The sequence below is a fragment of the Bombina bombina genome, chromosome 7, assembly GCF_027579735.1.
Source record: "Bombina bombina isolate aBomBom1 chromosome 7, aBomBom1.pri, whole genome shotgun sequence".
Taxonomy (NCBI): Eukaryota; Metazoa; Chordata; class Amphibia; order Anura; family Bombinatoridae; genus Bombina; species Bombina bombina.
In genome coordinates this window covers 351,034,713-351,058,029 of record NC_069505.1, presented here as the reverse complement: position 1 = coordinate 351,058,029, position 23,317 = coordinate 351,034,713, and the positions used below count along the sequence as shown (strand labels likewise).

The 23,317-nt window shown below is 37.4% G+C and overlaps 1 protein-coding gene across 1 annotated transcript; it reads right to left on the bottom strand.

Moving 5' to 3' along the window:
* Positions 1–12,455: 12,455 nt before the first annotated feature.
* On the bottom strand, positions 12,456–22,375 carry LOC128635894 (small integral membrane protein 4-like; the record flags this gene model as incomplete). Its single annotated transcript, XM_053688995.1, has 2 exons — positions 22,224–22,375; positions 12,456–12,496 (listed from the first exon to the last, which is right to left on the bottom strand). Coding segments are annotated over exons 1-2 (192 nt in total), but the record flags the coding sequence as incomplete, so codon positions are not given.
* Positions 22,376–23,317: the final 942 nt, after the last annotated feature.

Here is a 23,317-nt window from a genome sequence, read left to right as displayed (position 1 = left end):
CATATAATCTCATAAAACTTTCTGTATTGAGCCATGTCTCGCTATATATAGTGTTATGGAAGCTTAATCACAGAAGACTCTAACATATAACAGGAGTGACCAAAATTTTCATTTATAGGCTATGTATTCTACCCCCAATAGTAACTGTATATCTGTGTGGAGGGGATAATATAGTAATCAAAGCCCTGATGCTTCATTTTTACAGAAGTAGGAAAACATAACAGTCTATTGCTACTGATGAGATACCTAGTGTGTACAAGGAGTGAAAGACAAATGCTTCTATGTTACTTAAACCTATTTGTAGGGGTTACTATGAAACAAGGAAGGTGGAAGGATCAGGCAAATGGGACTGGCAGATCTTTGACTCTGTACTTAACTATTAAATATTAAATAAATGGATATTGGCTGTACTGAAACTTCTATATTTCGCCAGGCTGTATGTCAAAGAAATGCCGCTAGGTCTATATCCCTATTTAGCCCATTTGGCTCAAGGGTATTTAATGAGAAGATCCAAAAAGTTTCTCTTTTTCTCAGCTCGAGTAGTCTGCTGCCACCTCTCTTGTTAGTATTAATTTGCTCTATTGCTTTAATATAGAAATCATTTTTGTTTTTATTGTGTTTTTGGCTAAAATGTTGGATAAGAGGGGTATTTAATGTGCCCGCTTCAATATTTTTCATGTGTTCCAAACATCTGGTTTTAAGATTTCTTTTAGTGCGTCCAATGTACCTCAGGGGCTTATCACAGGTACACTCCAGCATATAGACTACATAGTCCGATTTACAATTTAGTAATTTCTTTATTGGGAATATTTCTTCATTTTCTGTTTTTATTGCAAATTTATTAAATTGCTTTGAATGATGTGTGTGATCACAACAGACACAGTTCTTTCTAAAACACTTATGAAAGCCTTTTAGCACAGAGGTGGTTAGATTCTTATTTAGATTAGTGGACTTTTTACTTCTGAGAGCACTAGGTGCAAGCACTGACTTCAGATTTTGGTTTTTTCTATAGATGACGTCAGGATTGTTTCCAATCACATCTTTTAGCAACGGATCTTTTTGTAGTATCCCCCAGTGTTTGTTTAAGATGTTTTTAATTTTCCAGTGGCCATCATTAAACGTAGTGACAAATTTGACTTTACTTTTGGTTATTGTATTTGTTGGCCTATTCCTATTTTGAATAAGGGATTGTCTGTCTAGAATTTTAGCTCTTTCATATGCCTTGTCAACAATTTTGTCTGGGTATTTCTTTTCTTTAAACTTTTGTTTCAAAATTTTTGCTTCTTTCTCAAAAGTTTCAATCTCTGTACAATTTCTTTTTAGACGCTGAAACTGTCCATAAGGTATGTTCTCTATCCACCTTGGATGGTGAGCGCTTCTCGCATCTAGATATCCATTAGTATCTGTTAGTTTGCGAAAAAGACTGCTCTTTACTGAACCATCCAAGGTGGATAGAGTGACATCCAAAAAGTCAATTTGATGTACATTGATGGTATCTGTAAATTTCAGATTCATGTGATTATTATTAAGTTGTTCCACAAAATCCTTCCAATCACATTCGTCACCATCCCATACTATCAGGATATCATCTATAAATCTCCGCCACAATTTGATCTGGCCATATTTATATCCTGTACCTTCATAGACCATATCATTCTCAAAAGCACCCATATAAAGGTTGGCAAAATTTGGCGCAAATTTAGTGCCCATTGCCGTGCCGGTCTTTTGTAAATAAAAATTTTCTTCAAAGAGAAAATAATTATTTTCTAGAACAAACTTAATGGAGTCTAGAATGAATTTCTTTTGGTCGTTAGCCATTTGATCTGCCTTGTCAAGAAAATACTTAGTGGCGATTATACCCTGTTCATGGGGGATCGAAGTATACAGGGCTGTTACGTCTAGAGTTGCCCATTTATAGGACGATTTCCATTCTAGATCTTCAATTGTCTGTAACAGGTGAGGGGTATCTCTAAGATATGACCTTAGCTGTAATACCATGGGTTTGAGGAATATATCTACATATTCAGAGAGTCTGGAAGTAAGGGAATCAATACCCGAGATGATGGGTCTGCCCGGAGGTCTGTCTAGGTTTTTGTGAATCTTAGGCAAATAATAATATATAGCTATTTTAGGTTCTTGATTAGCTAAATATCTCCATTCTCTTATGTCTAGAATTTTTTCTCTAAGACCCCAGTTTATATGTTCCATATAATTTGCCAATAGAAAATTTGTAGGGTCATTTTTCTCTAGACACCTATATGTTGCCAAATCTGAGAGCTGTCTATAGGCTTCTTCTAGATAGTCCTTTTTATTTAAAAGGACTATTCCACCGCCTTTGTCTGCCTCTCTTATTATAATTTCTTCATTGTCCACTAGTGTTTTTAAAACTTCTTTTTCTGTTAGACTTAGATTATATTTTTTAACCTTATAATCTTTACATAAGGCGGAGCATTCCTGAATTATTAAGTCTTTGAATTGTATTATATGTTTTCCTTGGGATTGGACTGGGAAGAAAATCGATTTTGGCCTTAGACCACTATTCATTATTTTTGCCTCTTCCAAATCAATGTTAATTTCATTATCAAAGCTAATGTTAGAGGTTGTTCCTGTTCTATTTGACTGGGTGTAGTTTTCATTTTCAAGGTCTATTAGGGCTTCTAGAGTTTCTTTGTCTGATTGTGTAAGCATATTACATTCCCTATTTTTCTTATCTTTTTCAAAATGTCTTATTAGCGTTACTTTTCTTATAAATTTATTTACATCTACAAAGAGTTCAAAAGGATTTGGTTTTTTAGTAGGTGCAAAGGAAAGTCCTCTTTTTAAGAGTTCCATTTCTTTTAGATTTAAATTGTGTGTCGATAGATTAAATATTTTAATCGTATCATTACTATCATTTTTTATAATGGTCTCATTTCTCTTCTTCTTTTTAGATTGTATAATTCTTCCTGCTCTGCATCCTCTTCGTTTTCCAGATGTCTTTTTCCTCTTCTTAGATCTCTGGAGACGTCTGTTTGTCTCCACTCTAAATTTGTATGTGAGGGTCCTGCTCTTTCTATTCTTTCCCCATATTGTATTCTGGGTTCGTCCCTGAGGTGTCTGTCGGGAAAATCCCTCACCTGTTGTGTATTTCTATCATAAGAGTTTTCTCCCCGATTCCATGTGTCGTCAGTTGTATTTCTATGGTCTCTAAACTCCTTGTACACATAGCTTCTCTCTGGTTGTGATGTGTAATTACCCCTGTTACCATGGTTTTTACCCCTACTACCCCTCATAAATCTCCCTCTTGAGGCTTGGTGATTATTGGGTTTAATCTGTTCGTAGGGGTTAGGTTCTCTGTAGGTATGATTATAATACGTTCCTTTAGGAGTATCTTGTTTATTAGATGTATGATAATTAGTTTTGTTATTTTTGTTATCATTAGGTTTATTGGTATTTTTGTTTTTACTCTTGTGTTTATCAGGGAAGTGAAATCTAATATTAGGAGTAGTAGATGAGGAGTATCTCCTCTCTTTTGGACCCCCTTTATTTAGAAGCGTGTTGGCATAGTTATCACTGTTGTTAATGTGACTGTTACTAATTCCAGGAGTCATAGGAGTATTGGGAATGTCAGTCTCTATTTCAATATTCCCTGTATTCTCTGAATGTTTAGCAAGAAAATCTCTTTCAAATTTCTTTTTCTTTTTTAGTTTCAAATCTCTTTCCAATTTATTCATTCTTTCCCTAATTTCACTATCTAGTTTGTCGTAGTAGGGGTCTCCTTTAAAGGGTATAATTTGAGATTCTAGTTTTTTTAATTCTGTTGTTACTCTTTCTAGATTCGCTTCCCTAAATTTAATAATAATTTTCATTAATTTAGTGGAGCTTTCTTCTAAAGTGGATTCCCATTCAAACAACAACTCAATATCCGTACTATTAAATATAGGTGTTTTTGTTAGTGTTAGACCTTTGGGTATGATCCCTGCTTTTAAATACGTTTCTAACCCAATAATGTCACACCAATTCTTAATTTGTATCTTACTAAGTTTTTCAATTTGTCTAAAAAGTTCCCGAGGGTTAGTTAGAGTTACTTGCCCATCATTTCCCTCTACAATCTGTATATCTGTAGAGAGGGTTCTTTTCTTTAGATTGGGATCAAAATATATACCAAAATTTGAATTGGAAATAGGAACTGAGTTAGAGTTTGAATTATCCCCAGCTGCAGACATATTAAACCGTATCAACACTCCTCAATGAGTAGTGTTGTACAGTAATAGAAATCAAAACAAAAAGAGGGGGGACAATCTGCGCTTAGGAATATTATAGCTGCACTTTCAACAATGTACCAGGATATTAGATAATATACCAAGATATTAGTGATTAGTGATGGTGTGACCCTGCGAGAGTAATCAAATACAGTAATATCAATGAATAATTCTCCGATCATACACTGAACATTACACAATGACGATCAATCTAGCACTGTAATGAGTTACTCACATAAAGTCTAACACTAACAAAAACACCTATATTTAATAGTACGGATATTGAGTTGTTGTTTGAATGGGAATCCACTTTAGAAGAAAGCTCCACTAAATTAATGAAAATTATTATTAAATTTAGGGAAGCGAATCTAGAAAGAGTAACAACAGAATTAAAAAAACTAGAATCTCAAATTATACCCTTTAAAGGAGACCCCTACTACGACAAACTAGATAGTGAAATTAGGGAAAGAATGAATAAATTGGAAAGAGATTTGAAACTAAAAAAGAAAAAGAAATTTGAAAGAGATTTTCTTGCTAAACATTCAGAGAATACAGGGAATATTGAAATAGAGACTGACATTCCCAATACTCCTATGACTCCTGGAATTAGTAACAGTCACATTAACAACAGTGATAACTATGCCAACACGCTTCTAAATAAAGGGGGTCCAAAAGAGAGGAGATACTCCTCATCTACTACTCCTAATATTAGATTTCACTTCCCTGATAAACACAAGAGTAAAAACAAAAATACCAATAAACCTAATGATAACAAAAATAACAAAACTAATTATCATACATCTAATAAACAAGATACTCCTAAAGGAACGTATTATAATCATACCTACAGAGAACCTAACCCCTACGAACAGATTAAACCCAATAATCACCAAGCCTCAAGAGGGAGATTTATGAGGGGTAGTAGGGGTAAAAACCATGGTAACAGGGGTAATTACACATCACAACCAGAGAGAAGCTATGTGTACAAGGAGTTTAGAGACCATAGAAATACAACTGACGACACATGGAATCGGGGAGAAAACTCTTATGATAGAAATACACAACAGGTGAGGGATTTTCCCGACAGACACCTCAGGGACGAACCCAGAATACAATATGGGGAAAGAATAGAAAGAGCAGGACCCTCACATACAAATTTAGAGTGGAGACAAACAGACGTCTCCAGAGATCTAAGAAGAGGAAAAAGACATCTGGAAAACGAAGAGGATGCAGAGCAGGAAGAATTATACAATCTAAAAAGAAGAAGAGAAATGAGACCATTATAAAAAATGATAGTAATGATACGATTAAAATATTTAATCTATCGACACACAATTTAAATCTAAAAGAAATGGAACTCTTAAAAAGAGGACTTTCCTTTGCACCTACTAAAAAACCAAATCCTTTTGAACTCTTTGTAGATGTAAATAAATTTATAAGAAAAGTAACGCTAATAAGACATTTTGAAAAAGATAAGAAAAATAGGGAATGTAATATGCTTACACAATCAGACAAAGAAACTCTAGAAGCCCTAATAGACCTTGAAAATGAAAACTACACCCAGTCAAATAGAACAGGAACAACCTCTAACATTAGCTTTGATAATGAAATTAACATTGATTTGGAAGAGGCAAAAATAATGAATAGTGGTCTAAGGCCAAAATCGATTTTCTTCCCAGTCCAATCCCAAGGAAAACATATAATACAATTCAAAGACTTAATAATTCAGGAATGCTCCGCCTTATGTAAAGATTATAAGGTTAAAAAATATAATCTAAGTCTAACAGAAAAAGAAGTTTTAAAAACACTAGTGGACAATGAAGAAATTATAATAAGAGAGGCAGACAAAGGCGGTGGAATAGTCCTTTTAAATAAAAAGGACTATCTAGAAGAAGCCTATAGACAGCTCTCAGATTTGGCAACATATAGGTGTCTAGAGAAAAATGACCCTACAAATTTTCTATTGGCAAATTATATGGAACATATAAACTGGGGTCTTAGAGAAAAAATTCTAGACATAAGAGAATGGAGATATTTAGCTAATCAAGAACCTAAAATAGCTATATATTATTATTTGCCTAAGATTCACAAAAACCTAGACAGACCTCCGGGCAGACCCATCATCTCGGGTATTGATTCCCTTACTTCCAGACTCTCTGAATATGTAGATATATTCCTCAAACCCATGGTATTACAGCTAAGGTCATATCTTAGAGATACCCCTCACCTGTTACAGACAATTGAAGATCTAGAATGGAAATCGTCCTATAAATGGGCAACTCTAGACGTAACAGCCCTGTATACTTCGATCCCCCATGAACAGGGTATAATCGCCACTAAGTATTTTCTTGACAAGGCAGATCAAATGGCTAACGACCAAAAGAAATTCATTCTAGACTCCATTAAGTTTGTTCTAGAAAATAATTATTTTCTCTTTGAAGAAAATTTTTATTTACAAAAGACCGGCACGGCAATGGGCACTAAATTTGCGCCAAATTTTGCCAACCTTTATATGGGTGCTTTTGAGAATGATATGGTCTATGAAGGTACAGGATATAAATATGGCCAGATCAAATTGTGGCGGAGATTTATAGATGATATCCTGATAGTATGGGATGGTGACGAATGTGATTGGAAGGATTTTGTGGAACAACTTAATAATAATCACATGAATCTGAAATTTACAGATACCATCAATGTACATCAAATTGACTTTTTGGATGTCACTCTATCCACCTTGGATGGTTCAGTAAAGAGCAGTCTTTTTCGCAAACTAACAGATACTAATGGATATCTAGATGCGAGAAGCGCTCACCATCCAAGGTGGATAGAGAACATACCTTATGGACAGTTTCAGCGTCTAAAAAGAAATTGTACAGAGATTGAAACTTTTGAGAAAGAAGCAAAAATTTTGAAACAAAAGTTTAAAGAAAAGAAATACCCAGACAAAATTGTTGACAAGGCATATGAAAGAGCTAAAATTCTAGACAGACAATCCCTTATTCAAAATAGGAATAGGCCAACAAATACAATAACCAAAAGTAAAGTCAAATTTGTCACTACGTTTAATGATGGCCACTGGAAAATTAAAAACATCTTAAACAAACACTGGGGGATACTACAAAAAGATCCGTTGCTAAAAGATGTGATTGGAAACAATCCTGACGTCATCTATAGAAAAAACCAAAATCTGAAGTCAGTGCTTGCACCTAGTGCTCTCAGAAGTAAAAAGTCCACTAATCTAAATAAGAATCTAACCACCTCTGTGCTAAAAGGCTTTCATAAGTGTTTTAGAAAGAACTGTGTCTGTTGTGATCACACACATCATTCAAAGCAATTTAATAAATTTGCAATAAAAACAGAAAATGAAGAAATATTCCCAATAAAGAAATTACTAAATTGTAAATCGGACTATGTAGTCTATATGCTGGAGTGTACCTGTGATAAGCCCCTGAGGTACATTGGACGCACTAAAAGAAATCTTAAAACCAGATGTTTGGAACACATGAAAAATATTGAAGCGGGCACATTAAATACCCCTCTTATCCAACATTTTAGCCAAAAACACAATAAAAACAAAAATGATTTCTATATTAAAGCAATAGAGCAAATTAATACTAACAAGAGAGGTGGCAGCAGACTACTCGAGCTGAGAAAAAGAGAAACTTTTTGGATCTTCTCATTAAATACCCTTGAGCCAAATGGGCTAAATAGGGATATAGACCTAGCGGCATTTCTTTGACATACAGCCTGGCGAAATATAGAAGTTTCAGTACAGCCAATATCCATTTATTTAATATTTAATAGTTAAGTACAGAGTCAAAGATCTGCCAGTCCCATTTGCCTGATTCTTCCACCTTCCTTGTTTCATAGTAACCCCTACAAATAGGTTTAAGTAACATAGAAGCATTTGTCTTTCACTCCTTGTACACACTAGGTATCTCATCAGTAGCAATAGACTGTTATGTTTTCCTACTTCTGTAAAAATGAAGCATCAGGGCTTTGATTACTATATTATCCCCTCCACACAGATATACAGTTACTATTGGGGGTAGAATACATAGCCTATAAATGAAAATTTTGGTCACTCCTGTTATATGTTAGAGTCTTCTGTGATTAAGCTTCCATAACACTATATATAGCGAGACATGGCTCAATACAGAAAGTTTTATGAGATTATATGGAATACAGAATGCATTGAATTGTTAGATCCATTATATATTGAGCCATTGGCATTATGTTGTGTGCCATGTGTATCTTGTATTAGCCATATGTAGATTTACATGTCGCCTAAATTATGTCTCACATAGTTTTACATACTTTTATGAATGACCGTTTTACTATTTTTTACTATTTTAAACTTTTTTATATTTCAACATTTAATAGTTCTAACTTGGACTATTATATATATATTTTTTATTCTGCCTGTTCTATTTAGACAAGGCGCTTTTCTAGGTTTGAAATTAACAGTTTTTAAACATTCAGATTTTAAATAAGGGAATAGTATTTCAAGAACATCTATGTATGTATCTTATACACTAAGATGCCCTTAAGAAATATGGCGACGGCTGTTCCCTGCTACGGACCAATAGAGCCCCACTACGCTATAAAGGACAGAATGGGAGGGGGGCGGCCCCTACCTCTGACGAAGCAACCAATAGCGTTGCGAAACGCGTAAGGCTCCGCCCCCCGCCACACTCATCACCCGCTTCTCCATACACGCCGATAACCCCCAGCTCTCCGTATCACACACCTGGTTGTGTGTTCGGGGGTAAGCTGGTATCGAGCTGAGAGAGGGTTTGTTATTTCATTTAATCACACAGCAGCGAATTAACGGTAGCTAGACAGATCTCCTTGTTAGACTGTTATATATGCTATACCGGTTAGTGCTGCATTTTATCAGTCACTGGAAATAACTTGTGACTTTGTATGTTTGGTATGTTTACACCTGTCTATATTCTGCACCAATAAATATATGGTTTGAATACATATATTTGCACTTCCCTTTTGTTCTGCCCCTACACCTGCCCCCGAGTGCTGCAGTAGATGCAGATCCACATCTCTGTTTTAAAGATCTCAGAGACGACTTCTGCACAGCCCAGGAATACAGGGATCATCGGTGGCAAACAGAAAAGGAACATTCAAGGAGGAAACAGCTAGAACCTGGGTCCGATTGATACCTCATACAAATTGAGGTTGAATCACGTGAGTGGTTTAATTGCATCTTATTATTTGAGCATCTGTACCTACAGGCTTCACTAGGGGTGCCTTTCTTGTGCGCTTCTTCACATCTTCTTTTCCAGAAACCCACGAGAATCCGCTTGTTTAAGAGGATACTCCTAACCTCCAGACGAAGCAGCAAAGATTTACTGGCACAAGGGAACTGTTTATTTATAAGTCCATACAGACTATTTAATCTACAGCCAACGTATATTTATTTACAGGATAGCTGGACTTTACATGTGTCTTAGTGATACTATTGTGTGTATATATATATACATACTCATTACCTATGTGAGTAACTCATTACAGTGCTAGATTGATCGTCATTGTGTAATGTTCAGTGTATGATCGGAGAATTATTCATTGATATTACTGTATTTGATTACTCTCGCAGGGTCACACCATCACTAATCACTAATATCTTGGTATATTATCTAATATCCTGGTACATTGTTGAAAGTGCAGCTATAATATTCCTAAGCGCAGATTGTCCCCCCTCTTTTTGTATATATATATATATATATCTTGATGTTTGTATATATATATATATTTTAAATTTCACATCCATGTGTTCATTTGTAAACTCTGCATGAATTGATGCACCGTTAACAAATGATCCCAGGATTGATACAATGAGATAATCTCTGTAAAGTGTTATTTTTATGGAAATAGTATTCTCTCTGTGGATCCTTTTTTTTTTAATTTGGTATTTCCTGTCCCTTTAAGTGATGCTGACCACAATTGCTAAGGAATGGATCTCCATTTCTAAAGCGTTTTTGTCCTTTTTACATGAACAAGGACATATAATCTTATTTAAAATAAATCTTATTTGAATGTTGACAGCTCATGTATTCCAATTTCAATTATATCTTATTGTAGTAATGTAACCAAATCAATCACTGTGTGTAATGCGCATATTTTAGATGATGAATATCTTTATATTAATATTTTTAAAAATTAATTCTCCAACGATATATGGCTATAGGTAGCCTGACTATATTTCAACTTGAATAAGTGACACGTTTGATCAATAAATGTGTCATTATTGTTATTCAAAAACAATCTAAACATCAATGACATATGTATTTATCATGTGTACCTTTTAAATGTTAAAGATGTACACCATAGCTATAGTTAAAGGGACAGTCAAGTCCAAATAGATGATTCATGATTTAAATAGGGCATGTGAGTTTAACCAACTTCCTAATTTACTTTTATTCACAATTTTTCAATGTTCTCTTGGTATTCTTATTTGAAAGGTAAACCTAGGAGGTTGATATGCAAAGTTCTTCAAACTTGAAGACTGCCTCTAATGTGAATAAATTTAGACTACTATAAGGCATTAGTTCACATGTTTCATATAGATAACATTGAGCTGATGCACGTAAAGTGACGTAGGAGTGAGCATTGATTGGCTAAACTGCATGTCTGTCAAAAGAACAGAAATAATGGGGCAGTCAGCAGAAGCTTAGATACAAGATAATAACAGAAGTAAAAAGTATATTAATATATAACTGTGTTTGTTGTTCAAAAATGAGTAATGTGTAATAAAGGTATTAGCTATATTTTAAGCAACAAATTTTCTGGGGTTGACTGTCCCTTTAACATATAATATGTAACACATCCCTATTTTCAGAATGCATCTCCTAGCATTAATTCTCAGTTAAAGGGACATGAAACACAATAATCCAAAGATTTACATTTATTGTTACAATGTATTTCAAATTGCAATGTCGTACATAATCATGTAACCTTAAAATATTGTTTTCATGTCTATTTAAAAAATGCTGCTTGCTAAATAGTTTAGTTAAAAATCCTCTGCTTCTAATGAAATATCTCCTTATTTTCTATAATGTATTCTATTTCATATATCACAGTATTTCGTTATCTAGCGTGACATTCCTAGATAGCAATGTAGACACATACTAGTTGCTAAAATATAAATACGTTTCTTATTGATATGCCAAGCTATCAACTGAGTCCTTGTATTGGCTTCAGTTTTTCATCGATCTCTGATGCGCCATGTTGCTTAAGACGTCACCTGCCAGGCTGTCCAATGATTCCTTGTATTGGCTGACGTTTTTACGTGATGAAGGATGCGCCTTTTATTGGATGGCGTTTTACGCAATCAAGGATGCGCCTTTTATTGGATGGCGTTTTTACGTGATCAAGGATGCGCCTTTTATTGGATGGCGTTTTTACGTGATCAAGGATGCGCCTTTTATTGGATGGCGTATTTACGCGATCAAGTATGCGCCTTTTATTGGATGGCGTATTTACGCGATCAAGGATGCGCCTTTTATTGGATGGCCTTTTGACGCGATCAAGGATGCGCCATGTTAATTAAGACGTCACATGCAAAGGTTTAAAAAGCGTCTGATTGTATTACGTAGTCCCGCAATATTTGATTTTGCACGTAACCCACGTTTGTGAATGAGAAGACAAGTTTAAAACCATGGCGAGTATGGATTGTGTGCATCATGTAACATTGTTGACTCATAGCTGATAAAGAACACAACATTCTCTTTTGATGGATGTCTGGTTGAATAAACGAATGAAAGCAAAATGTTTTCAGGCATAAGATATTTCGAGGCAAGTGCAAATCCCTAAATATAGTCCATCTTGTTTAATATGTTTGTCAACAATATGTTCCTTTTTATGAAAAAAAAACTGTGTTGTGTTTAATTTTTAACCTAATACATGTCTACTTTTGCTTATGTTCAAACAACATTTAATTAATTTTCGGACTCATCGCCAAGCCTCAAAGTTTGATGTGAGTACCATCAGCTACCATCAGCTACCTTCTCCAGCTTGCTCCTATTTGTGTAAAGAGTCTTTTCATATGCTAATGAAGGGGTATTGTGTTGTTTTACACTTGGAATGGACTTTACAGCTATCTTTTCAGGATAGATAAACCGGTTTTATTTGAAAGTGTTTAAAGGTTTTTCATATTGATTTTGATATCAGTATATGTTAATCTTGTGGTTTCTGGTAGTGTTTATTACATGCAGTTCTCTTAAAAAGATTGTATACTGTCCCTTTAATGCAAATGTTGATTGTTGTATCATGTATGAGTTCCACATTGGTTATTCTCCAAATATATTATTGTGAGCATATATTTGTTTATTCACTCATAAAAGGACTTTAAACCATATTCCTTGTTAAAACAAATGTGTTTCTAAAATAATTCAAACACAATAATGTCTCTTTAAGAAAATAGACTTTATTTAACACGTCAATAGAAATCTTATTACAATATTTCTTTTTGGAAAAAGTACATGTAGATATACCAACAATCACCAAATATTAGTATATGTTAGCATATGTAATTTTTTAAAGGGACAGTCTAGAAAACAAATAATGATTTGCATTATTAAAAAAGCAATTTTTTAAATAAAAATAATATCAAACGTTTCTCACCAATTAATCCTCTGGTTATTCTTATTTGCTAGCTAAACCTATGAGGCTTGTGTGCTCATTTCTTCGAGCTTGAAGAGTGCATGTAATCAGAATGCATTTTGACCACTAGAGGGCATTTTGATAGCATTTGGATATTGAAAACCTTGAGCTCATACAGCATATTTACCCTGTATTGATCATTGATTGTGTAAAATGTTATGTCAGAACAACAAATAAGTGGTCAGTTTTCATAGGCATAGATACAAGGGTAAGCACATAAGTCACACGTATTTCTCCATGTTTTTGTTTCAAACTTGATAATGCGTAATACAGTGTTTTCTTTGTAAACAATAATGTTCTGACTGTCCCTTTAAGCTGTGTTATTGTCATTCAAACAGTAATATGCCATCATGGATAATTGTAATGGTCATTTTGTTTGAGATTAGGGAAACAGTTTGGACATCACATCACAGAAAACAATCAATATCATGAACAAGGATAGGTATGTGATGATGTGGTGTCCACACACTTATAACCCACACTCCGGTTCCATAGAAGCAGATTATATACAGAGTGTGGTCCACAAGTGTATGAAAACCACATCATCACATACCTATCCATTACACATTAAATAAATACAAAACAAACATATCTCCAAAAATACTTACTTCCTCTTCCTTCCCCTCTTCCCACGAGGCTGAGGCTGAGACTCTGGGAGGGGCAACTGCCCCCTCCGACGAGTTCTCATCGGAGACGTTGTGGGAAGAGTGGAAGGAGGAGTACTGGGATGACCAAGGTGAGGAGATGGAGAAGATGGCCCAGCAGCAGATGGCCCAGGAGAAGATCGGCCAGCATGCGCCTCCCGGAATAAATTGAACATAGCTTCTTTTAGCTGTAAACTCCGGTTTTGTCCTTGTTCAATTCTTGTAAGGATCTCTATAATTTGTGTTTGTCCTTCTCTAATGCCACGAAGCTCTTCGATAATCCGAGTTCTCCCTTAGATATATTCCATCCGGGAGGTACGCATTTGTTCAATGTAGTCAAGTAACACACGCACCTCGGCTATCTCCTCCTGTTCTGCACGGCGGCCTGCCTGTGCACGGTGGCCTGCCTGTGCACGGTGGCCTGCTGGTGCACGGCATCCTGCTGGAGCTTGAGGGGCCTCTTCCTCTGCTTCAGGGGCCTCTTCATCTGCTTTAGGGGCCTCTTCATCAGATTCAGGGGGGGCCTCTGATCCAGGGGGGGCCTCTGATTCTTGTGTAGGGGGGGCCTCTTCTCTCCGAGGTGGCGATTCATCCCCACCACTCTCATACCGGGTAAAATGAGGAGCCTGTAGTTGGTGTGCTGCCTCCTCCCCAGACTCTGTATATTGCCAAAAGAAAGAAATGTATATATTATCATATTTCCAAATAAAGATGTAAATGCTTTTGCTTACAATAGAATTACAAATGCAGCATCATTAATCCACTTTGAAATCTAACAATCAATACGATTTCCGCATTTTTCAAACCGTGTTTGTGATATCTCTCTGGTCAATCTGAATGTTATTGCGTTTGTTTTCAGTCTGTTTAAATGCACACCTAACCTATAGCCTAGATAGTAATGTAATCGCAAGGTCATTGTGAATGCGTTTACTTAATAATGTGTTAAACAGCGCAATAGCATTAATCTTATCCTTAAATACATTCGGATGTTAATAGATTCTTAAATGAGCTTACCATCAGATGAGAGTGGCAGGTTCCCGGTATCGATTCCTCCGATCCCGACTATGGCCACCTCGGAGATGCTGGGACGCAACATTTCCTCCCATCGGGAGTACTCAACTATCAGTGCAGGCCCACCACCGGTCCCTGTGGCATGTTGGTACTCCCTGGTTATTTTCTTTTTCAGCTTCACCTTGCAGTCCCGGTAACGATGTTTAATAGAGTCCATATCTCTGTTACGGCCCCCCACTGCATTAACTGCATCCCTTATCTCCCGCCAGAGCTTCCTCTTCTCATTCGGGGTGGTCTTCTGAGCCTGCAGCCTCTTATACCTGCCCATATAGGCTTCTACGAGGACCTCCTTCTCCTCCATAGTGAACCTCGCCTCCCTATTCGCCTTGGCCTTCCCCTGTGATGGTGCCCTCTGTTTCCCGGACTGTGAAGCCCTACTCTGTCCACCACTGGGCCCAGCCACTTGTTCATCTTGAACCAAGTGGCTGGGTTCACCCACCGCTTCCACCTCCACTTCCTGCCCCCCTTCCTGTCCTGTTCCTCTCCCCCCTCTACCTCTCCCCTGACTAATCTCCTGCCTGCCCTCCTCTTCCATCTCTTCCCTAAACTAAGCTCCAAGTACTCCTAAAAAAAAGTGAAAGGGGGTCAAAATAAAGAACTAAAAAGACCAAAAAAGTGATGAAAGTGTGAAAGGGATATAAATAAAAGAGGGTAAGGAGTATTTAATCAACCAAAATGTATAATAAGACTAAAAGGAGGATATGTAAAGTAAATGTAACTAGGGGATGGGGATGGGATTAGAGGTAATGGGGTATGGGAATAGAGGAAATGGGATGAAAGGGAATGGGACTACAGGGGATGGGGTATGGAGTGTAGTATGAGAGGGTATGGGGTATGGAGTGTATGTAGTGTTATTGATAAGTGTATGTATGTATTGAATGTGTTTGCGTGTAAATGTGTTAAGTATACAGAAAAAGCCCTCGCACACTCACCCAAACCAACTGTCGCTCACTAACGCTCTTACTAACTCACACTCCCACTAACTCACACTACCACTAACTCAGACTGCCTCACGCTCCCACTAACTCACTCACAATAACACTGACTCTCTCACACTAACATTAACTCGCACTAACTCTCACAATAACTCACTAAATCTCAACTCTCCAATCTCCAAAAACCCACCATCAACACAGTCAAAGAAGCCATGCTTGTGTGGTGCTTATATACCCTGTGTAAATGTTTAATGATGTACCGGTTTGTGTTATAAATTGTGTTCAGGTGTGCTTTGTTAGTAATTAGTATGCGTGCAATGTGTATTAGTTGTGTGAATTTGCGCATGCTCATTTCGAGTTAGTATTTGTGGAATGTGTAGAATGCGATGATGTCATAGTGCTCGTTTTCTATAACATTGTGCCATAGTATTATGTGTTAAGGTTAAATTGCGATGGTGTCTTATTTGTGAAGTGTTGTATATGTATGTTTGTCCTAATATTTCATAATGTTGAATGCGAGTATTTTGCTTGTGTATGAGTGTGCATTTATTTTTACTTTTTTTTATTTTCCGTATTTCCGTATCGTAAAGTATATGCGTATTCCCTTTATTTTATTTTATTTTTTTCTTCCCCCCTTGTGAATGTGTAATACATGTGTGCTTTGTTTTGTGATTGTTGTTCTGACATTTGCAGTGTGTTATTGTTGTGCATTATGTGGTATACGTCATATGACCGAGCAGTGCGTATTTCTCGCGAGATCGAGTGTTAGGTAAAAAAAGCTTTTTCTTGATTTTTCATTGATCTGTATGGGAGACTGTCTAACGCGGGCGTGATTCCGCGCATGAAATATACGCGTTAGGAGTCGCGTTAGAAGGTTGTTTATAAACTCTAAATACCAGCGTTAAAAAACTCTGTGCGTTAGAAATAAACCATGCGTAGCTAACGCACCCCCTCTAACGCAAAACTCTAAATCTAGGCATATGTATATATATATACATGCAATTGGGGTATGGTTATGTGTTATATACATATCTTAAGTCTTAGTTAACCTCCATACCAATAGCTGTGTAAAGTAGAAATCTCCAATATATCTCCAGTATTGTAGCTTATTAACTAAACCCATTACTCCAAAAGGCTCAGCAAAAACATTTGAGGGTAATTTACATGTTACACTGCAAGATTAAAGCTAATAGGTTAACTTTAAAGTAGAATTGAGTCATAAGGAGTTCCAGGTAGTTTCAGAAAAAGATGTTTCCTAGATATGCCCTTGTATGGACTTAAAGCTGAAGTGATACCGTGAACATACTGACCACATAGTGATGTATAATGAAACATAGGAACACCATTGAGCAAATAGGTTAAACATTTCAAATTCACTAACAATTAATGTAGTTAATCTCAACAACACATACATAGAACTGAGAATAAAACATGTACAACTCTGTTATGACTAGCTAGCTAACACTACAGCCATGGAATATTAAGAGCCTAAAAGAGCACCATGGGGAGACCTTGAACCTTAAGTTGAAGAGCCATGGCAGTTCAAATAAAAAATAAAAGTTGAATAAAGATTTTCTCGTTGAAGGGTTAAGTCAGAACTCCAATATTGTCCAGTTTATACATGCTAATGAAGGGTTAAGCGGTTTGGTAAGCACTTATAAGTAGTGAAAAGTCTGCTGTCCAATGTGTTAGCCACTACCTTGTAGAAAGCACCCGATTTCTGAGGTCTCCGGCACAGTAATCAATCAGCGGGTGGCCCAATTGATCTCCCCATCTGCACTCCAGATTGATCAGTGACATAGTCGGGGGCTGCAGGAGAACACATAGACATTCTGCCCCCGGGATCCCATAAGTGTGGCGAGTACGCTCTGCGAGGTAGAGAAAAGGATCGGGGCCATTTAAATTTGTCAGCCTCAAAGTCCTCAGGAAGGGTAGTAGCAGATCTGTACGCGTGAATTGTCACTAAGGAATTAGGCATGGGATCAGGTTGTAGGAGTGTTACTGGGTGTGATGGCTTTTGCTTTGTGCGGTTCTTGTGGTCACTATTCCCCATATGGCCTAATGGTAAGCCGTTATGCGTCTGAGTCTTGTGGTCCGTTGCAGTGTATGTCACTTTACCGGCAGCTTCATAGGTCCTGCTCATGAAGGATGCGACGCTCATATCTCCCGTGGAAATGTAAGCTGTAGGAAGGTTATCCAGATCTTGCTCCGCTCCATGTACAAAGCCAGTCTAAGGAGCCGCCCCGTGCAGGTGTAGTAACATAGCAGCAAAAGTCTTGCGAAATAGCGAGGTCAGCTCCCGGTGGTGCTCATCCAGCACTCGACACATGTCCATCACCAATCCATCTGAGGTAAGCATGGTCAGCACATAGAAGTCTGACAAAGTTGACCTTTGCTCAGAGGATATCGTCTGAATAACAGGGCAGCATGTTGTGTATCAATGAGATAATACTTTGATGTCTAGTGGCGGCTAGAGGGGAGAGGCTCCCAAAGTTCCGTAGTCAGACTCCGTTGTAGGTCGCAGCCGCCTCGAAGGGCATATTCTGTGGTATTTCTTTTATGATCTGCATGTCAATATGACCCGCAGATTCTCATGCAGCCATGTTGTTTTTATGGGTGTAAGTATTTTAGAGACACAAATAAAAATTAAATTATATGGACGCTTTCAGGAGCTCTAGAATATGCGTCCTATCATGGCATTACTTGGCCCCGACCCCATCGCAAAATTGTTTTTATATTGGCTTGCAAAGATAATCTTTTTTGTTTCAGTGATGTAATTCCAAGAGCTACTTTTGGAATGTGTGAACTGAAACCATTTTGTGTTCTAGATGAGCACGTATGATGCAAAAACTGCGGCTCTTAATTCCTTCCCCTTTGTTATGAATACGGAAGGCAGTGGCCCTTCGTTCTATTTGGTTAAACCAAATAAAATAAAAATAAAAATGGTTGGTTTGCAATACCAATACATAGAGGAAAACCACAAAAAAAAGTTTTTTGTAAAATTAAAAATGGTCAAGCAAGGGGGGCGGAGTTAACCAGGGAAGCAGCAAGACGTGTTTTGAAGGAGCTCCTCAATATATTTACCATTTTACTGCTAATTCCTTGATTTAACTCCAGTTTTGTGCTGCTTAAACTACTGAAGGATTCAGGGAGTTTCTTCTCTCAAACTCTGACTTGATCAAAATCCTCTAAAGGACCTTTTAAGTCCCCAATAGAATTGTCTAAAAGTGCGGCCTGGGAGGTTTGACACAAGGAGACTGAGTACAGTTTGTTACACACCAACCTTTCCAATGTTCCGGTTATATACCCATATTACACTTAAGGATACCTTACCATAACAATCTGATTACTCACAATGGAGGAAGTCTCGCAAACTCTACAAACTCTATTCCAGGACTTTGAGAAGGTAATGCTCAGAAGTATTGACAGCCTAATATTGATACCACAAGGTTAAAAGCTGCAGAAGATTACCTTGCTGACACTCTCTCCAGAAGGGCTGTTATATACTGATCGGAAGACGCAAGGCATGGAACATATTACCGTCGCATGGAGTGGTCTGACCTCGTGGGATGCGGTGGGATGCGGCCGATCCCTGGGACCAGACTCCCATACTTACCACATGCAAGGCTGAAGACTCGACTGATATCCACGGCAATACACTGCAGGACCCAGCGTACATATATATTATGCCAGAGTGGAAGGGCCCCAGTCATGTGTCCTTTGACCGTCCCATGCCAACTTGGTCAGCAACAAAGAAAGACACTGCCAAGCGTCTACTTGAAACAGAGAGCCGCAACAAAATGGCTGAATCACTAGAAAGCTATCTTCAGGAGGTTAAAATAGCTGCTAAGCAAGTATGGATGAACTTTTATCTCACCCTCTTGGAATGAATGGCCAGGAAGACTGGCGTAGGGTAGGACATTGAGTTCTATTTCACAGAGACTACATCACTCGGTTATTGCGGTTCTTTTTCTTACTTCTGAGAAACATTGAAAGTTAATTAGCACTTGTAAACTTTACTCACCAGATGTATATACCATTTAATATGTCTATTATATGGTGTGCGGTTATAAATTAGTTTACCAAACACTTTTAGGCCTCCATTAGACCACTTCTATACAGCAAGGTAGCATATTACATCATATCAGACTTGTAAGAGCTCTGCTAGATGCACTTTAATGGAGTTAACTATCATGCCTTTTGGCAGACTGTGTTTTTAAAACCACAATATCCTGAGACAAAAGGTAAATACCAATCTCCACCACTAGATGGGAGTCAGCAACCAGTTATAGTTTTATTTCTCTAATAGTCCTCATTAAACTTCCTATATGACCTAGAGTGACACTGGTTTATAGAACCTTTTCTTATCAAGATACGCAGTAGCTCTAATAAAACTTAATTTAGGTCCCTCCTACCCAGTACACCATGACTGAAGCCTATAGATCCAGATTTAATACCGACATACTCTCCTACGCTACACACTATATGTCAAGGTAAAGATGTACAACCGTAGTTGAGACCCCACCGAGCTATATGTAGACACTCAAAGATCTTTTAGAAGTCAGACATTCGCGACTTGGTAACTTTATTAATTTAATTATTCCTATCCTCCCAAGAATCCAATTTTTTTGTCACTAGATCCGCTTCCCCCCGTAATCGTCTACTTGAGTAAACTTAAAAAAATATATCCTTAGACCTATATCCCCCAATTACCATTATAAATGCAGACTAATTACAGAAAGGATTGAATAATATATAATACTTAAGCCTAGTTCATCTAACCAAATAATACTTAAATCCAGAGGATTACGTTGTAGGCTATTATCTAGAAATTAGAGTTGAGATCCTAATATAGCTCCCTATACCATAGAACATGTCTATTAATAATTGATTTCAATAAACTCAGTGTATAACAATAAAGAAATCCACAGGAGATGCAACTGAGAAGAAAAAAAATAGTCAAGCAACCTATGTTGGACCACTTGAGATGTATTAACTCATCCATGCTCCCCCCCCCCTCTATCAGCAGATATACACATATGCCCCATGCACAGTAAAACTTAAAAATGACATATATTGCTTTCATATAAAATAATGTGATTGACCAACACTTCCTAGAGAGACCAAAAAGCAAATTCTATAACCTTTTTCCAAATGTTGCAGATGATATAGCTGGTTTAAGCAATCTGCAACTTTCTATGTTACAGAATTTGTCTACTTCATTTTTTTTATTGTTTAAAAAGATAGATCACACCTTTAGCACCCATTCCCCAGATTGCACAACCAACATTGTTATAGTACTTTATAACCTTTAAACCTCTAAATTTCTTCCTGTTTCTAAGCCTCTGCAAGCCGCCTCTTATGTCAGGAGATTTTACCAGCTTTTCACAGCCAGACAGTGCTAGTTTATGTGCGCCATATAATGTGCTCAATCCCATGGAGTTATTTATGAAGCAGCACTAATTTTATACAATGCAAGTTTGTAAATAGCAATCTGTAGAGGCTTAGATACAAGGTAATGACAATGGTAAAAAGTATATTAATATAACAGTGCTGGTTATGCAAAACTAGGGAATGGACAATAAATGTATCTATCTTTTTAAATAATACAAATTTTCAGGTACACTGTCCCTTTTAAAATCCCTTTAAATGGCAGATTGTATTAGAAGCAATGTTGCTATTTCAGGTGTATTACAAAATGAAAATGCTGTTTTATATGCATTCTGTCTGGGCTAAAATAAGGCAGCTGTTATCAGTGGGGCAGACAATATAGCCAAGACCCTGAAGGCTAACTTGGCCTGCACAGCTGCAGTAACTCTTGCAAGCAGTGCAAAGGAAGAGGTTAAGGCCTTCACCTACGTGAGGAGTGTCATAGACAAACAGGGTAGCACCTATGCCGAATTCAAGGCAAGAATCAGCAAAGCAAGCACTTCCTTCATTCAGCTAAAGAAAATCTGGAGCTCCAAGATAAGGCTTTTTAACACCAAGTAAAATCGGCATTCTGTATAGAGCAGAAACTTGGAGGACAACAGTGACCACCACCGCCAAGTGCAGAAATGTATCAACACCTGTCTGAAAAAAATCCTCCAAATCCACTGGTCAAACACCATTAGCAACAATGACCTATGACAGTAGACTTTCCAACTCCCTGCCCATGAAGAAATCATGAAAACACGCTGGGTCTGTATAGGTCACACTCTCTGCAATCCTGTGTCAAATGTTACCAGGCAAGCCCTGACCTGAGACGTCAAGGAAAAAAAGAACAGAGGGAAACCTAAAAACTCCTGGTGCTGAGACCGCGATGCTGACTGCAAGGAGATGGGCTACACCTGGAGTTAGATTGAAAGAAAAGCCCAAGACATAGACGACTGTAGAGTGCTGGTTGACAGTCTTTACCCCAGAAGGGGTAGCAGGTATAAGTAAGTTGGCAATATAGCCCTGTGATATAAACGTAAGAAGAAGAAAAAAGTAGTTGGATGGGCGGCCACGGAAACTTGAAAATATGCATCTACTGGTGCATAAATAAAGATAATGATTGAAGACCAGGGGTAATATTTAGGAGGCTCAATACAAGAGGTTAAGGAAAAATTACATTCTAAATACAAACATTTACTGCCCCTTTAAGGAAAAATGTTTAAAGAGAAACTTACAAAATGTTTCCTTGCCAATCCGCACATTGATCATGAACCATTCCATGGCACCTCCCAGAATAACAAAGAATGGGAGGAACCTATAGATGCCAAATCTCTGCTTCCCTGGGATGAGGGTAAGGATGGAACCTATTTTACTTCTGCCTGACATACTTGAGAAAGATGTGGAAAAATATGTTGGAGGAATTAAATTATCAACCTGCAAAAAAAAAGAAAGAAAGAAATAACATTAAATTGAACATTTTTAGCTATAGTGCTTCATATAAAATGCAAATTTTTATCCAAATTGAGTACTGGAAAATGCAAGTACTGAAAGCTACAAAACACTTTTTATTTTATTTTTTAAATCTAATTAAAAAAAGTTATTTTATTTACAGTGCAAAAAACTCTCCAACTGCTAGACTCATTAACAGTGATGTCGCGAACATAGAAATTTGGGTTCGCAAACGGCGAACGCAAACTTGCGAACCGGGTGAACCGCCATAGACTTCAATAGGCAGGCGAATTTTAAAACCCACAGGGACTCTTTCTGGCCACAATAGTGATGGAAAAATTGTTTCAAGGGGACTAACACCTGGACTGTGGCATGCCGGAGGGGGATCCATGGCAAAACTCCCATGGAAAATTACATAGTTGATGCAGAGTCTGGTTTTAATCCATAAAGGACATAAATCACCTAACATTCCTAAATTGTTTGGAATAACGTGCTTCAAAACATCAGGTATGATGTTGTATTGATCAGGTAGTGTAAGGGTTACGCCCGCTTCACAGTGTGCAGTGTAGGTGATATACCTGCCCTGACCATGCTTTGCAGACCAGGTATCAGTGGTCAGATGGACCCTTGCCCCAACACTGTGTGCCAGACATGCCATTATACAGGGAGTGCAGAATTATTAGGCAAATGAGTATTTTGACCACATCATCCTCTTTATGCATGTTGTCTTACTCCAAGCTGTATGGGCTCGAAAGCCTACTACCAATTAAGCATATTAGGTGTTGTGCATCTCTGTAATGAGAAGGGGTGTGGTCTAATGACATCAACACCCTATATCAGGTGTGCATAATTATTAGGCAACTTCCTTTCCTTTGGCAAA